At 44.3% G+C, this 19,024-nt stretch overlaps 1 protein-coding gene across 2 annotated transcripts in view; it reads right to left on the reverse strand.

Moving 5' to 3' along the window:
• The window catches only part of TG (thyroglobulin), a 178,598-nt gene that overhangs the window by 129,653 nt on the left and 29,921 nt on the right, over positions 1-19,024 (reverse strand). For both annotated transcript variants that reach the window (XM_083144855.1, XM_083144854.1), the window contains exons 6-8: positions 18,067-18,173; positions 15,807-15,950; positions 12,808-12,993 (exon numbers count right to left, since the gene is read on the reverse strand). In XM_083144855.1, coding sequence (XP_083000981.1) covers positions 12,808-12,993; positions 15,807-15,950; positions 18,067-18,173 — 437 coding nt within the window. The remainder of the gene's footprint in view (positions 1-12,807; positions 12,994-15,806; positions 15,951-18,066; positions 18,174-19,024) is intronic.

Raw genomic sequence — 19,024 nt, forward strand, 5'->3', positions numbered from 1 at the left:
ACTAAGGACATATGCAATAATCCATAGCTGACCAGAAACTATATCTTATATTTCCTTGTGAGTTTCCCTGTAGACCAGTGGTTCCCAACGTGGGGTTTTAATACCCCCTGGGGGTACTCTGCAAACCATTTGGAGATACTTGAAAACATTTGTAATGGCAGGAGAAGTAGTCTCCCGATGGCGGAGGAAGTCTCCCGTTGCCATGGAGACAACCCACATTGAGTCATTTCCGGTTCGTCTGCAGCGTCTCCTCGTGCTTTCGCCCGACCAAAAATCCACTGGGAGCTAACCCGTGCTTGCTTCAGACATCAGCGATCATCTGCCCCATGCTGACACAGGTGAAGGAAGCAGCGGCATTAATCCTACAGGTGTTAGCAGGAACCCCGGAGACAGTACACAGCCAGCAACCAGACACAGAGAGGCCCGTTCCCTCCTCTGCTACTCCTAATATAAGGATACGCATAAGGACACGCATACCGCTCACTTCCACTCCACACGTAAGTACTGTGGATATTTGAAATTGAGAGAAGGGGTACTCATAATTGAAAAGCCTAATCAAGAGGTACGGGAGATAAAAAAGTTTGGGAACCGCTGCTGTAGACTGTGAGCTCTTAACAAATCCTGGTCTTTTGACAAACTATGAATGATACTCTAGGTCAGTTACCACGGTTGGTTCTCATGACCCTCCCGTACTAAGGATCCACTTGCTTAAGTGAAACTTAACGCGTGACTTGGATATTTGGATTCAACTATTTGTGCACAAACAGGGACAGTTGGAGGATTTAAGGACTAAACCCACAGTAAGGGAATCAGCATACCCACTGTACACTTCACAGCAAAGGCAGTGGGATTCACTGAACCTTCACACATATACTCAATAACAGGGGTGGCCAAACCAGTCCACGAGATCAACCAACAGGTCACATTCCCCAGATCACCTAGCTGGTGCACAGGTGTTGTCATTACCAACTATCACATTTCCAAACATGTGCTGCATTCATTCCTAATCGGCACATTCTACAGATCCACAGGTTGTCTTGGAAACATGGACTGTTGGTAGATCTCGAGGACCGGTTTGGCCACCCCAGTTCTGTAAGCAACAAATCTGACACCCAACAGAGAGGTGCAACTAAAGAGAACACAATACTAATCCCACTCCCAAAACTACTGGAGAAAGTGAAGATTACCAACCAACTTGTTTTAAGCAGAACTTCTGGTAGGACTGAAAACATTACAAAGGGCGGGATGTATTAACCCCTTCCCGACATATGACGTACATTTACGTCATGGCCGGGAGGTACTTCCCGACACATGGCATAAATGTACGTCATGACTTTAAACTGTCACTGCGTCTCGAGACGCAGTGACAGAGGGACGATGTCTGCTGTCCCTGACAGCAGACATGTCCCTGCATGCCCAGGGGGGGCTGCGATGCCGCCCCCCCGTCGGCGATCGCTGTGATTGGCTGTTCAGTGTGAACAGCCATTCACAGCGTTTTCCTGTGTTACCAGCGAATCAGACGCTCGGTAACACAGGTGTCAATCACCGCCGGGCGTCAGGGGGCATGGGGGGGTCATCGGTGACGATGACACCTCACCCCACCCTCACCCCACCTGCCCCCAAGGCTGTGATTGGTCCGTGGGACCCACGGACCAATCACAGCCAAGGCGCGACATTTAAACTAACGGTGACTGCGCTGCAGACGCCATTCCGGTCTGGAATAGCGTGCAGAACGGTCACCGTGCCTGTCTGCCGTGAATACCGACCTGATCCTTGCTAATACTTACCTGATCCTTGCAAATACCTTACCTGATCACCTGCTCACTGCTTGTAGCGTGCTGGACGCTTCCTGGATCTGACTTCCTGAGACTTCCTGCTGCTGCTGCAGTGTGATAGAGAGATAGAGAGAGAGATAGAGAGAGATAGAGAGAGATAGAGAGATAGTGACAGAGAGAGCTATATTTTGTGTCTGCTACCCCCCCTTTTTGGGGGTGCAGGGGTTTAAATAACTGTCAGTGCTGCTGCTGCAGTGTCCTAGAGTGATAGATAGTGAGAGATAGTGATAGATAGTGAGAGGTAGAGAGATAGAGAGATTTGTGTCTGCTACCCCCCCTTTTTGGGGGTGCAGGGGTTTAATTTTATATATATAACTGTCAGTGCTGCTGCTGCAGTGTCATAGAGTGATAGATAGTGATAGATAGTGATAGATAGAGAGATAGAGAGAGATAGTGACAGAGAGTGATAGAGAGTGTATATTTTGTGTCTGCTACCCCCCCTTTTTGGGGGTGCAGTTTTTTTTTATACATATAACTGTCAGTGCTGCTGCTGCAGTGTCCTAGAGTGATAGATAGTGAGAGATAGTGAAAGATAGAGAGATAGTGACAGAGAGTGATAGAGAGTGTATATTTTGTGTCTGCTACCCCCCCTTTTGTGCTGATCAGTATATCTGTGCTGATCAGCAACTTTTTGGGGGCGCAGAGGTTTTTTTTTTATATATATACCTGTCAGTTGCTGCCAGTTGCACTGTCAGTTGCACCAAAGGTTGTGCACCTGCTGTCCCTCACTGGTAATCAGTGTCGCATCACTGATCACCTTTTTTTTTTTTTGTGAGTGCTGTGGGGTCTTTTTTTAATTTTTTTTTTACACACACTGATTTTGTGGGTGTCCTGTGGCCACTGTGCGCCGATCAGTGACGTACATCACTGATCAGCTTTTTCGGCACAGGGTTGATCAATTTTTTTTTTTTTTTTTGATCAGATTCCTGTTGCCTTTGAGCGCTGTTCAGTGACAGACGTTACTGACCAACATCTGTGCTCAATTTTTGGCGCAGGACCTTTTTTTTTTTTTTTTTAACCCCTTCAATTTTTTATTTTTAACCCCTTCATTTTTTTTTTTTTTTATTGGTATAAAGTATTTTTTTTTTTCTGCACCACATACACACTACACACTACATACCCCCCGGGTTGAAATAAAGTTTGTACCCCCCCCCTACACTATACACGTGTTGAAACATTTCACTACCAGTAACACAAAAATAAAAATGGCATCCCAAATGTCCTCCCAAATGTCCTCCCAAATGTCCTCCCAAATGTCATCCCAGTCATCCAGGAGAATGTATTCAGTGGAGGAGGCATATGCCATGCTTGCTTCTGACTCTGACACAGCCAGTGAGGCAAGCAGGGAATTTGAAGGATTCATCTTAAGCTCCTCTTCCTCCTCTGGTAATGAGGGACCCCCTCAAAGACGCCCCCCGTAGATCAGCTGAGATTCCCCCCCCAATAATTGATCTAGTATGGACCCCACCACCAGACAATTTTGAGCCCCAGGTTCCTGAGTTTTTGGCCATGCCAGGAATCCAATTTGATTCCACAGGTCTCAGAGAAATTGACTTTTTCAAATTATTTTTCTCTGATGATTTTATAAATTTAATGGTGGACCAAACTAATTTATATGCCCAGCAGTTTATTGCTCAAAACCCCACGTCATCATTTGCTAGGTGGACCCCTGTAGATGCAGTAGAGATGATGACGTTTTGGGGTCTGGTGTTTCATATGGGCATAGTAAAAAAGCCAGAAATTAGGCAATATTGGAGTACAGATGTTCTGTACAGCACCCCATTGTACCGTATGGCCATGCTCCGGGCTCGATTTGAGACAATCCTTAAATTTTTGCATTACACCGATAATGCACAGTGCCCACCCAGAGATGATCCCACCTTTGACCGGCTATTCAAAGTCAGGCCGGTCATTGATCATTTCAGTGCCAAATTTGAAGAGGTGTACATCCCTGAAAAATTTATTTGTATCGACGAGTCCCTTATACATTTTAAAGGAAGGGTTAAATTCCGCCAGTACCTTCCCAGTAAGAGGGCAAGGTATGGCATAAAAATGTATAAACTGTGTGAAAGCACCTCAGGGTACACCCACAGGTTTAGGGTTTATGAAGGGAAGGATTCAAGAATTCAACCGCCAGAATGCCCCCCCTCCCTCGTAGGTGTTAGTGGGAAAATTGTCTGGGATTTAGTGCACCCCTTCCTGGATAAAGGTTATCACCTCTATGTGGATAACTTTTACACTAGCATCCCCCTGTTTAAGGCCCTTGGTTCAAGAGGTACAGCAGCTTGCGGTACTGTGCGCAAGAACCAAAGAGGCCTCCCAAAAACGCACATTGCCCAAGTAATGAGAAGGGGTGAAAGCAGGGGAATATGCAACGAAAATATGTTGTTGGTCAAATATAAGGACAAGAGGGATGTCCTTATACTGACAACAATTCACGGAGACAGTACCACCTCCGTCCCTGTACGAGGTACCAGTACCCACACCTCCAAACCTAATTGTATCCTGGATTACAATAGGTACATGGGCGGAGTGGATCTTTCAGATCAGGTACTGAAGCCGTACAGTGCCCTGCGGAAAACAAAAATCTGGTACAAGAAGGTGGCCGTGTATATCATCCAGATGGCACTGTATAACGCTTACGTGCTATTCCGTTCTACCGGCCAGAGGGGGACATTTATGCACTTTCAAGAGGAAGTCATAAAGGGCCTAATATTTGGGAACCAGCAGGCAGAGGGCCCCAGTACTTCTAGTACTGGCCCCCGTATTGTACCAGGGCAGCATTTTCCTGATGAAATCCCCTCCACTGGAAAAAAGGGCAGGACACAAAAAAGGTGCAAAGTTTGCTATAAAAAGGGAATAAGAAAGCAAACTATTTTCCAGTGTGACACTTGCCCCGACAAACCCGGCCTATGTATAAAGGAGTGTTTTAAAATATACCACACATCTATGGAATATTAGGTTCATAATTTCACCGTGCTTCGGGGGTCTTGCTAATGCCACATAGCACCCACCATTCATTCCACCAGAATCTGAGCCGCAAAATCCAAAAATCACTCCTTCCCTTCTGAGTCCTGCCATGCACCCAACTGGTATTTTTTGGTCACATGTGAGGCATTGCCGTACTCGGGAGAAATTGGGGCACAGATTTTGGGGTGCTTTTTCTCCTTCATACCTTCTGAAAATGAAAAATTTTGAGCCAGAACTGCGTTTTTGTGTAAAAAAATGTAATTTTTCATGTTCACTGCCCACTTGTATCAAAATTGGTGAAACCCCTGGGGGTTTGAAATGTACACTATACCCCTAGATGAATTCCCTGAGGGGTGTAGTTTGCAAAATGGGGTCACTTGTGGGGGGGTTCCACTGTATTGGTGCTTTGGGGGTCTTGCTAATGCGACATAGCACCCACCATCATTCCACCAGAATTTGTGCTGCAAATTCCAAATATCACTCCTTCCCTTCTGAGTCCTGCCACTTTTTGGTCACACATGAGGCATTGCCGTACTCGGGAGAAATTGGGGCACAGATTTTGGGGTGCTTTGTCTCCTTCATTCCTTCTGAAAATGAAAAATTTTGAGCCAGAACTGCATTTTTGTGTAAAAAAATGTAATTTTTCATTTTCACTGCCCACTTGTATCAAAATTGGTGAAACCCCTGGGGGTTTTAAATGTACACTATACCCCTAGATTAATTCCCTGAGGGGTGTACTTTGCAAAATGGGGTGACTTGTGGGGGGGTTCCACTGTATTGGTGCAACATAGCACCCACCATTCATTCCACCAGAATCTGTGCTGCAAAATCCAAAAATCACTCCTTCCCTTCTGAGTCCTGCCATGCACCCAACTGGTATTTTTTGGTCACATGTGAGGCATTGCCGTACTCGGGAGAAATTGGGGCACAGATTTTGGGGTGCTTTTTCTCCTTCATACCTTCTGAAAATGAAAAATTTTGAGCCAGAACTGCATTTTTGTGTAAAAAAATGTAATTTTTCATTTTCACTGCCCACTTGTATCAAAATTGGTGAAACCCCTGGGGGTTTGAAATGTACACTATACCCCTAGATGAATTCCCTGAGGGGTGTAGTTTTCAAAATGGGGTGACTTGTGGGGGGGTTCCACTGTATTGGTGCTTGGGGGGTCTTGCTAATGCGACATAGCACCCACCAAAATTCCACCAGAATCTGAGCCGCAAAATCCAAAAATCACTCCTTCCGTTCTGAGTCCTGCCATGCACCCAACTGGTATTTTTTGGTCACATGTGAGGCATTGCCGTACTCGGGAGAAATTGGGGCACAGATTTTGGGGTGCTTTTTCTCCTTCATACCTTCTGAAAATGAAAAATTTCGAGCCAGAACTGCATTTTTGTGTAAAAAATGTAATTTTTCAATTTCACTGCCCACTTGTATCAAAATTGGTGAAACCCCTGGGGGTTTGAAATGTACACTATACCCCTAGATGAATTCCCTGAGGGGTGTAGTTTTCAAAATGGGGTGACTTGTGGGGGGGTTCCACTGTATTGGTGCTTGGGGGGTCTTGCTAATGCGACATAGCACCCACCAAAATTCCACCAGAATCTGAGCCGCAAAATCCAAAAATCACTCCTTCCGTTCTGAGTCCTGCCATGCACCCAACTGGTATTTTTTGGTCACATGTGAGGCATTGCCGTACTCGGGAGAAATTGGGGCACAGATTTTGGGGTGCTTTTTCTCCTTCATACCTTCTGAAAATGAAAAATTTCGAGCCAGAACTGCATTTTTGTGTAAAAAATGTAATTTTTCAATTTCACTGCCCACTTGTATCAAAATTGGTGAAACCCCTGGGGGTTTGAAATGTACACTATACCCCTAGATGAATTCCCTGAGGGGTGTAGTTTTCAAAATGGGGTGACTTGTGGGGGGGTTCCACTGTATTGGTGCTTGGGGGGTCTTGCTAATGCGACATAGCACCCACCAAAATTCCACCAGAATCTGAGCCGCAAAATCCAAAAATCACTCCTTCCGTTCTGAGTCCTGCCATGCACCCAACTGGTATTTTTTGGTCACATGTGAGGCATTTCCGTACTCGGGAGAAATTGGGGCACATATTTTGGGGTGCTTTTTCTCCTTCATACCTTCTGAAAATGAAAAATTTTGAGCCAGAACTGCATTTTTGTGTAAAAAAATGTAATTTTTCATTTTCACTGCCCACTTGTATCAAAATTGGTGAAACCCCTGGGGGTTTGAAATGTACACTATACCCCTAGATGAATTCCCTGAGGGGTGTACTTTGCAAAATGGGGTGACTTGTGGGGGGGTTCCACTGTATTGGTGCAACATAGCACCCACCATTCATTCCACCAGAATCTGTGCTGCAAAATCCAAAAATCACTCCTTCCCTTCTGAGTCCTGCCATGCACCCAACTGGTATTTTTTGGTCACATGTGAGGCATTGCCGTACTCGGGAGAAATTGGGGCACAGATTTTGGGGTGCTTTTTCTCCTTCATACCTTCTGAAAATGAAAAATTTTGAGCCAGAACTGCATTTTTGTGTAAAAAAATGTAATTTTTCATTTTCACTGCCCACTTGTATCAAAATTGGTGAAACCCCTGGGGGTTTGAAATGTACACTATACCCCTAGATGAATTCCCTGAGGGGTGTAGTTTTCAAAATGGGGTGACTTGTGGGGGGGTTCCACTGTATTGGTGCTTGGGGGGTCTTGCTAATGCGACATAGCACCCACCAAAATTCCACCAGAATCTGAGCTGCAAAATCCAAAAATCACTCCTTCCGTTCTGAGTCCTGCCATGCACCCAACTGGTATTTTTTGGTCACATGTGAGGCATTGCCGTACTCGGGAGAAATTGGGGCACAGATTTTGGGGTGCTTTTTCTCCTTCATACCTTCTGAAAATGAAAAATTTCGAGCCAGAACTGCATTTTTGTGTAAAAAATGTAATTTTTCAATTTCACTGCCCACTTGTATCAAAATTGGTGAAACCCCTGGGGGTTTGAAATGTACACTATACCCCTAGATGAATTCCCTGAGGGGTGTAGTTTTCAAAATGGGGTGACTTGTGGGGGGGTTCCACTGTATTGGTGCTTGGGGGGTCTTGCTAATGCGACATAGCACCCACCAAAATTCCACCAGAATCTGAGCCGCAAAATCCAAAAATCACTCCTTCCGTTCTGAGTCCTGCCATGCACCCAACTGGTATTTTTTGGTCACATGTGAGGCATTTCCGTACTCGGGAGAAATTGGGGCACATATTTTGGGGTGCTTTTTCTCCTTCATACCTTCTGAAAATGAAAAATTTTGAGCCAGAACTGCATTTTTGTGTAAAAAAATGTAATTTTTCATTTTCACTGCCCACTTGTATCAAAATTGGTGAAACCCCTGGGGGTTTGAAATGTACACTATACCCCTAGATGAATTCCCTGAGGGGTGTACTTTGCAAAATGGGGTGACTTGTGGGGGGGTTCCACTGTATTGGTGCAACATAGCACCCACCATTCATTCCACCAGAATCTGTGCTGCAAAATCCAAAAATCACTCCTTCCCTTCTGAGTCCTGCCATGCACCCAACTGGTATTTTTTGGTCACATGTGAGGCATTGCCGTACTCGGGAGAAATTGGGGCACAGATTTTGGGGTGCTTTTTCTCCTTCATACCTTCTGAAAATGAAAAATTTTGAGCCAGAACTGCATTTTTGTGTAAAAAAATGTAATTTTTCATTTTCACTGCCCACTTGTATCAAAATTGGTGAAACCCCTGGGGGTTTGAAATGTACACTATACCCCTAGATGAATTCCCTGAGGGGTGTAGTTTGCAAAATGGGGTGACTTGTGGGGGGGTTCCACTGTATTGGTGCTTGGGGGGTCTTGCTAATGCGACATAGCACCCACCAAAATTCCACCAGAATCTGAGCTGCAAAATCCAAAAATCACTCCTTCCCTTCTGAGTCCTGCCATGCACCCAACTGGTATTTTTTGGTCACATGTGAGGCATTGCCGTACTCGGGAGAAATTGGGGCACAGATTTTGGGGTGCTTTGTCTCCTTCATACCTTCTGAAAATGACAAATTTGGAGCCAGAACTGCATTTTTGTGTAAAAAAAATAATTTTTCATTTTCACTGCCCAGTTGTACCACAATTGGTGAAACCCCTGGGGGTTTGAAATGTACATTATACCCCTAGATGAATTCCCTGAGGGGTGTAGTTTGCAAAATGGGGTCACTTGTGGGGGGGTTCCTAACTTTTAGCATCTTATGGTGCCTTGAAACCTACATGGTGCCTAAAAAATAATCTCATAAAAAGGAGGCTCCAAAATCAAGTAGGTGCTCCTTCTATTATGAAGCCTGTGGTTTGGTCACCGTGCACACTAGGGCCACATATAGGATATTTATGAAAACAAAAGAATTGGGGGAATCAATTTTTAGTCACATTTCTCTAGTAAAATGTACTGTGTTCCTTATAAAAATGTATTAAAATTGCAAATCTGCAAAAAAAAAGAAATTTTGAAATTTCACCTACACTTTGTTTTAATTCCTGTGAAACACCTAAAGGGTTAACAAACTTCCAAAATGCTGTTTTGAATACTGTGAGGGGTGCAGTTTTTGAAATGGCATCATTTATGGGGGTGTCTCACATACAAGTCCCTCAAAGTTACATCAGAACTGAACTGGTCCCTAAAAAAATCAGTGTTTGAAATTTTCTTGAAAATTTGAGAATTTGCTATTCATATTGTAAGCCTCCTAGTGTCCCAAAAAATTAAAAGGAAGTTGAAATAATGATGTCAACATAAAGTAGACATATGGTCCATGTTAGTTATTCACTATTTTGAGTGGTAAGATTATTTGTCTCACAAGCAGAAAATTTAACATTTTGCAAATCGCTAAATTTTCCATTTTTTCACGATATTTTGGTATTTTTCACAAAAAAACACAGACTGTATCGACCCAAATTTACCACTAATTTGAAGTACAATGTGTCACGAAAAAACAATCTCAAAATCACTGGGATAAGTAAAAGCAAAAAAAAGTTATCCCCACTTAAGTGAGACATGTCAGATTTGAAAAAAAGGGCTCTGTCAGGAACGCAAAAACTGGCTCTGTCAGGAAGGGGTTAAAGGTAAAATGGGGTCAAAATCCTGAAAATTGGATTTTTCTTACTTTTGACCAAATTCCTCATATGTTTTTATTCCAGCTGGAAAACTATATTTTAAGGGTTGTAATGGGAGTTGATTTTAGCGGCTGGGAAAAAGTTGTACGAAGTCGGACATTATCATGTGGAACTCAGCCAATGTAGTGGCATGCATCTTTAGTGCTCCAAATGCATATTGAATCTGACCAATTAAAATGCGTCATATAGTATACAGGCTGGGAAGTATTTGGAGCCAAGTCCAAAAAAAAATTGCTCTATAAAGTCAGACATAAAGCAGAACTGGGTTATTTTTGGCATGAGTTATTTTTTGGCAATGTTGTAAATCACTTACAAGTACACAACACAACACAATTACAACGAATAAACATATTTTTAATTCCAAAATGTACTTTGATCTCTCAAAATAGATCATGTACTGTACATGTAATTTTTTAACATTTTCTGCGGTTTGGCCACAGTTCTGGCTTTGCTGCATCCCGTCTTTATTATTACTACAGTACTAACAGTTAAAAGTCCGTCAAAATGACAGTTTAGTCCCTTAGGCTCCTACCCCCAGTCTCTGTCTTCACAGGAAGTTTGAAACAGATCGTTTTTCTTTCACTTTGTATTGAGGAGTCATTTGGCCAATAGAGTGGACTCTGGTGGTCATTGGTGGTACTCAAATAGGTGAGGAGTTAGTCTTTTATATATAGTTTACTATTCTTTTGTGAACTGTGCACATGATACACCTCATCCGATAAAAGGCTGATCATTTAAAAAATAACTGAGGATAAACAAGCAGTATTTTTTGAAGAAAATAAAAAAGATGTTTTATATAAAAATGCGGTATAGGTCAAGGAAGAGTCGACTCAATGACAGTGGACATACAGTTGTGCTCATAAGTTTACATACCCTAGCAGAATTTGTGTTTTTCTGGACATTTGTCAGAGACTATGAATGATGAACTTACAAACTTTTCTTTCACTCATGGTTAGTGGTTGGGTGAAGCCATTTATTGTCAAACTGTGTTTACTCTTTTTAAATCCTAATGACAACAGAAACTACCCAAATGACCCTGATCAAAAGTTTACATACCCCAGTTCTTAATACCGTGTATTGCCCCCTTTAACATCAATGTCAGCTTGAAGTCTTTTGTGGTAGTTGTGGATGAGGCTCTTTATTTTCTCAGATGGTAAAGCTGGCTATTCTTTTTGGAACCTCCAGTTCCTGTAAATTCTTGGGCTGTCTTGCATGAACTGCACGTTTGAGATCTCCCCAGAATGGCTCAATGATATTGAGGTCAGGAGACTGAGATTGCCACTCCAGAACCTTCACTTTATTCTGCTGTAGCCAATGACAGGTCGACTTGGCCTTGTGTTTTGGATCATTGTCATGTTGGAACGTCCAAGTACGTCCCATGCGCAGCTTCCGGGCTGATGAGTGCAAGTTTTCCTCCAGTATTTTCTGATAACATGCTGCATTCATCTTGCCATCAATTCTGACCAAGTTTCCAGTGCCTTTGTAGCTCACCATCCCCAAAACATCAGCGATCCACCTCAGTGTTTCACAGTAGGAATGGTGTACCTTTCATCATAGGCCTTGTGGTCTCCTCTACAAATGTAACGTTTATGGTTGTGGCCAAAAAGTAAAATTTTGGTCTCATCACTCTAAATGACTTTGTTTCAGATGTTTTGATGCTTGTCCCTGTGCTGTTTGGACTATTGTAAGCGGGATGCTTTGTGGCCTTTGCATAGTAATGGCTTTCTTCTGGCAACTCGACCATGCAGCCCAGTTTTCTTCAAATGCCTCCTTATTGTGCATCTTGAAACTACAATACCACTTTTTTTCAGAGAGTCCTGTATTTCAGCTGAAGTTATTTGTGGATTTTTCTTTGCATCCCAAAAATTTCCCTGGCAGTTGTGGCAGAGTTGGTCTATCTGAGCATGATTTGGTTTTCACAGAATCCCTCGTTTTCCACTTCTTAATTAGAGTTTGAACATTGCGGATTGGCATTCTCAATTGCTTGGATATCTTTTTATAACCATTTCCTGTTTTATACAGTTCAGTTACCTTTTCCCGCAGATCCTTTCACAATTCTTTTGCTTTCCAGATGACTCAGAATCCATACACGTCAGTGCAGCACTGGATGAAAGATGCAAGGGTCTTTCAGGAGACCAGAAACTTACTGACCTTTTAGACGCACACAACGATTACAAGCAAACAGATCACAGGTGAGGATGGTTACCTTTAGTAGCCATTCAAACCCGTTTGTGTCAACTTGTGTGCATGTTATCAGGCCCAAATCTCCAGGGTATGTAAACTTTTGATCAGTGTCATATGGGTAGTCTCTGTTGTCATTATGATTTAAAAAAGAGTAAATACAGTTGTTTGACAATAAATGGCTTTACCCAACCACTAACCATGGGTGAAAGAAAAGTTATCATTCATATTCTCTGACAAATGGCCAGAAAATCACAAATTCTGCTAGGGTATGTACACTTATGAGCACAACTATACATTATGTCGACCAATGAAGGTCAACAGGGCTTAGTTTGACACCTGAATAGGTCAACGTGTCTAAGGTCGACAGTCAAACAGTCGACACAAGCATTAGGTTGACAATGGGAAGGTCTAAAGTCAAAAGATCGACAGGAGTATATCAGGTTTTTTTTTGTCCCAAATGTTGACATAGTTGACATGGACACTGTCTAAGTGTACTGTGTCTCCTCGCCTTAGCCATGTCGACCTATTTTCATCTGTCGACCTATAGTGGTCAATCTAATGTATCGACCTAGGGACCGTATCCCATCAGTACCATACACAGAGCTAATATAATATAGTCTCTTCATTTCTCACCGCAGTTTGGAGACGCTCCCGTTGTCCGTGATCCGGAGATCTCACGCCCCCTGGTGTCCACACACCAGCACTGTCCTCCTTGTTGGCACTGGGTGGGCTCGTAGTCTCCGCTGTCATCACAGGATGGTATATAAACATCACCCACCTGAGAAGAGGAGAACCTCTGGACTTCACAAGCGGACGGACCTGCAAGGAGTCAGGGAATAAAATATAACGTTTTCGCGATTGTTTAATTAGTTAATTAATTAGAAACCTAAATGTAGCGGAACTACTTGGGGCTGATTATTTAAAAACAAGGTGGAGTTCATCAAAGCTTGAAGGAAGATCAAGTAAAAGCCAATCAGCCCCCAACTGTCACCTGACAGGCTGTGTTTACAAAAAATAACAGTTAGGAGCTGATTGGCTTGTACTTTATATCCGTTCAATGTATCGTTCTACAAACTTTGATCAATTTCACCACAAATGTACTATAATATTATCCAATGAGTACTACCCTATGATAACCTCGTGTTTGCTAAGCAAGAGAGGACCAGCCTTGGGGGTGGAGGGAGTGCTTTTGTGCAATTTGATTGATGAACACAGGATAGAGGCCAGCATGGTGATACAGTGGTAAGCATTGCTGCCTCACAGTGGTGGGGCCATGAGTCCAACCATAGCTCCATATCATTGTTTGTTTCCTAGATGAATATCCTCTGGGAGCTCCGTTTGCCTTCCACAATCCAAAAACATACTAGCGGGCTTATAGGCTGCTGCCACAAATTGGACCGTGTATGTGTGTTTTGTATGGAAGATATAATAGACCTTATGCTCCGACAGGGCAGGCATGAGGACACAGCCTAGATATGGGTCCCAGTTACCTACCTGTGCTGCTCCCTACGACTGGAACTCTCTACCTCTCCCAGGCCCTAAAGTGTCTGCAGCGCCGTACATAGCAAACAAAAAAACAAATTACAAGGTAACTTGTGTGTGTTGACAAAATACAGCATAAATAGGGGTATAGCTGGTAGAACTCAAATCAGCATCAGTTCTGAAGTAGGTGTCGAAATTGTCGAGGAGACTGAAGATGAAGTAGAGGAAGGGAAGAACAGGGCAGGAGCACTGATGACAGTGGTGTAACTATAAATTTTGCTCCCCCCTCCAGGCTCCTCTCCAGCATGTTTCCCCAGCGTGTGACGTGAGGAGGGAAAAGCTGAAGCAGAAGAGAGGAAGAGAGACCTGCAGACACTGCTGCTTCCCTTGGCTCCGACGCATCCCAGGCCGCCCTAGCACACCCATCTGCCCGCCCATCCTGTACACAGTAGCCAATAGCCGGCTCTGTGTACAGTCAATTGAATCAATGGGAGAATTTGTCATCTCTGCCATGGCCGCACCCGCGTTGACTCACCTCCAGTGCTCAGTCAGTGGGCAGCGGCAGGCAGCAGCATGTCAGCGCGTTGAGCGGATGCCGGCGCCCACACAGACCCTGCTGCTGCTTGCTCCCCCAAGCGGCTGCTGGGGCTGCCTTACAGTAGTTACGCCACTGAATGATGAGGTAAAGAGGTAGGGTGAGTACGTGAGGAAGGAGGGCCCTACTCATAGAAGTTAACAGACTTAAAGTTGGTGGGTGGACGAACGAAAAACAATAGGATAAGTAGGAACGGATGGAAACAGATGGAGGGGTAGGATAGGCAGGATAGGATGAGTGAAAGAGGTTAGGAGGAGAAGGGATAGGCTAGTCGGAAAAAGTGGGTTTTGAGGGAGCGCTTGAAGGAGGTAAGGGAATCAGAAAGCCTGATAGGTGGCGGGAGGTTGTTCCAGTGCAGGGGGGCAGTGCGAGAGAAGTCTTGGACACGGGAGTGGGAGGAGGTGATTAGGTGAGAGGTCAGGCGGCAGGCGGCGGCGGAGCGAAGAGGACGGGAGGGAGTGTGGATAGAGATCAGTGAAGAGAGGTAAGGAGCGGTGGAGGAGGAGAGAGCCGTGTAGGTGGTGGTGAGGAGTTTAGTGAGGTGGTGGTAGCAGACTCTCGACCTCTCTACACACTTTATCGAACCCAGCTATTTCTTATCCACACTTGTCGACTCTTCTATAACGGCCGGGAGGCTCTAAAAAAATTGCCCCCCAGAAGAGTGGGCAAATCTCCCGGATCCTGCCCCAGTACCTATAACCCCCAGTGCCCTCCTACAGCCATCCAGAAAAGTGGGTGGTTCAGGGGTGCCGAGGATGCGATTTGTGCTGATCGCATCATTGTGACCACGCCCACACTCTTTAATGCAGGCAATTGTACTACTGTATGTTTTACGTTCTGAATATCTCCATTAATGTTAAACCATTTCATTGCATTGCTTTTACGCTACCAGCAATTGTATACTTATTTTGAGGCAGGAACATAAATTCCTCCCATTTGTCTTCATAGTTGGCCTTGGTAACGGACATTGCACAAATAAAAACCCCAAATTCCTGCTCACCTAGATTCCTTCCTTTCCTACATAACCACACATCACTTCTCATGTGACTAGCACAAACGTAGACACTGACGTCCTTCTACCACCCAACACCTTCCATGATCTCTGCAGCCGGCTGCTCTGGAAATGTACGTACATTCCCATCCTGCTTTGTAAGGCCATGCACTTTGGTGGGAAGCTTGACGCCCGGGTACAAATAAGCACGATAATTATCCACTGGAGTTCATTTATTGTATGAACATTGTCAATCAATATCATAGGCATTAAACCACTACTTCCTATAAGCATAGGCCCAATGTCTGGCCACATGGACTATCTGGGGCTAAAATTGGGCCCCAGCATATTTGTCTGTGCACAGACATACGCATCACAGGATTGCACATGTAAGAAGGAGGACATGGTTATACCCCATCTAAGAATGTCAGCCAAGGAGAGCACCATGAGGCAAAGCTGCTGGTCCAGGCCTTCAGATAGTCTTCCCAGACTTGATATCACCTATATATTTGAAGCCATACCATCTCGTCATGCGAGACACATGACTGTCGCTTTAGCACTTACATCGGAATCTGCCGGATGTGATTAGCTGCGCGCCCAGGAAGCGTCTCTGGAGGATCCGATAGATGGAGGTCTCTGTAAAGGAACGCGGAGGAGGAAGCGAGGAGAACACAGTGTCGTACACGTGATCCAGGAGCATCTCTAAGCCTGGAACGTGTTACACAAAGGGAGAGAGCGTTAAATTGTTGTGCAGTCGGAAATTGTTTAAACTCTTACTTGTATACAGACATGACCATGCTACTGTGATGTAACAGAGTATTGGGGACAGTATAGTATATAACTGTGGATAATAATAATGATAGAAAATGATTCAATGTTGTAAGCTCCTGGATTTAGGCCTCTAGTAATTATTTCAGTAATTTGTGCAGATTTAGAGGCTGATTTCTCACCATCCACACAGATGTATCAATGCAAGCACAGAAAGCGGCCTATCTATCCCATCCATGATGAGGAAGTAGCCTATTCATTCCCTAGGAACCAGTGACATCACCGAAAATGCAGCCTATTCAGCTACTGCTGTGGTTCCCAAACTGTGTATCGTGGCACCCTGGGGGGCCTGAGGACACTTGCAGGGGTGCCTCGGGTTGGTGGTCCATTGCTAATTATTTATGGTCATCGTAATAGGGGAAACCAGTGCTGGTAGTTGCCAATTAAAACATATATGGATGTGAATCATGTCTCTCACATATTTAAACTTAAGGATGACATATAAACACATTTTATTTAATTTAATTAATTTAATATATTTTTTTTTAAAGTTTCTCAGTAAGAAACTTTTGGACTAGGGGTGCCATGAAAAATATTCTGAAACTCCAAGGTGCTGTGACTTAAAAAAGTTTGGAAACCACTGAGCTACTAGGAACCAGTGACATCACTGAGTATGCAGCCTATCCAACCACTAGGAACCTGTGACATCACCTTGGCCTATTTATTCACTATGATCTAGTGACATATATGAGAATGCAGTGCATCTAGTCACTATGAACCAGCGACATCACTGATAATTCGGCCTATCCAGTCACTAGGAGCTAGTGACATCACTGAAAATGCAGTCTATCATTACACTAGGAGCCAATGACATCCCTGAGAGTGCAGCCAATCCAGTCACTAGGAACTAGTGACATCACTGAGAGTGCAGACCAGCGGCTGCTCCTACCTGATTGTAGGAGGAGTACTAATGCTGGGCGCTATGCCGGCATCACCACCACCCCTCTGCCGCTGCTCACCCGCTGCTCCTCGGCCCGTGGCAGTCGAAGTGCCTATACAGATGACAGGCAGCAGGAACAGCGCATGTACAGTATCAATCTCGGGACTGCACATGTGCATACTCCCAGCTTCTTTGGGCTGCTTCACCTGCAGCCCATAGAAGCCGAATCATGGTCCCAGTACCTGTACAATGCAGGTGGAAGGCACCGGAACCAGTGCATGCGCAGTATCAGCCTTTGTACTGCGCATGCATATACCACAGATTCTATCGGCTGCTTTGGCAGCAACCCATAGCAGCCAAAGAAGCAGTCCCGGACCGAGGGAACAATTCCCAATGGGATTGCCTTGGGTGACTGGCAGGTCTGACTTCAGTCTCACAGACTGCATCTGGCTTCACTACAGTGGCGGATTTTATGAGGGGGGGGGGGGGAGGGGTTGTAGTCCTGCAGCCCATAGGTAAAAACCAAGACTATTGCAGACTATACAGTTCATAGGAACCAATGATCATTAACAGGGCAGCCGAGAGGTATGCCGGGCCCCGGTAAAATTTGGGGGCATGGTCTAAGTGTGGGGGTGTGGCCACCTCCCGTACTTAGGCCAGGCCCAAAAAATGTTTAAGGGGGGGGTGAGAAAAACTCTGAACTCAGCAGCATTAGCAGCACACACCTACAGCACGTGCTGCTGCTGCCCGGGAGGGATGGAGGAGGAAGGGGGGGGGTCGAACCAGGGCCCCCGCCGTGCCCCTACAGCCATCCCGGGCTTGGGTAATTAGTACCCGCTCCCCCTTCCCCTCTCAGCTGCCCTGATCATTAAACATGAAGTCTAACAGTTAATTTATAAGTCACCTTACTGACACTGCACAATAGAATATAGAACAAATAATGAGATTATAATTTAGTAAAGCAAGATAATAAATTGGTGCTTCATTAGAATATAATACATATTTCAGATATTCTACGAGTACAGGAATGTGTGTTTGGTGAGATGATTAAATGAGACAAATGTAGACAATTCTCTGCTTTTCCGGTGGACAATAGCTTCATAGAACGGAGCTTACCGGTGCCTGCGAGCTCCCGTCCAAGGCTGTCTGCGCAGTAACAGTAGCCAGACATCTCTGGGAACGATTCTCTCAGGGACGTAAATGACTTAAAGGCATTTGGAAACCTACAAGGAAACACTAATTACTCTTTGAGGAATTATCCAACTAATATTGCGGATAGATAGAATGTTCCTAATAAAACCCTATGTTCTCTGTAGTGATTTCCTCCTTAAAGCAAAAAATAAATATTAAACACATTTTAATAACTAGCAAATATGTCACCAATCCTTGGACGGTAATGAGTCAGTAATAAAGTAACTGTTTGAAATGTCATAAAATTGCCCGTTAGCAGAAATCGTTTTTCAGACCGTATGACCGTATGGCAATTCGTGAAACTTTTTTTCTCATTTAGATTTTTTTTCCCTATGAAAGTAATTGTCTAATTTATTTTTATAACACTTTTCTGAAATAAAATCACAGTTTTACATTAAGCGCTCCATTAGTTTATCTATAAAACTTTCAACCTTGAATAGTTAACTAATTCAACTAATTTGACACTAACAACCTTAGGATCTTACATGTAAAGGTCATGTAGGTGTAAAATAATGACACGGACACGGTACAGGTTGGCTTTAAAAGGTCACAGCCTTTTATTCCAATCGGTAATTACCCTAAACGAGGTAAAGGTGGGCAGGGGACGCTGCATTCCTGCTCTAGCTTTACTTACTTCCGGCCATGCCTTGGAGGACGACTAAAACGTCCTCCCCAACTGGCGCACCTATCATCACGGGGGCTCACCTGACCCTCATGGACCAGACCGGATGTTAACAGCACAAGTAACGTCCAGGTCGCCTCTCACAGAGCAGGACAAACTCACCAATGATTTGATAGTAGGTGCCCCGGAATGATTTCGCCCTAAAAGCCCCAAAAAACGCAGCGTTCCCCCACCCTGCTGCGCCTCCACACAAACATAAAG

The sequence above is a fragment of the Crinia signifera genome, chromosome 5 (assembly GCF_055691185.1).
Source record: "Crinia signifera chromosome 5, ASM5569118v1, whole genome shotgun sequence".
In the NCBI taxonomy this organism is placed as follows: Eukaryota; Metazoa; Chordata; class Amphibia; order Anura; family Myobatrachidae; genus Crinia; species Crinia signifera.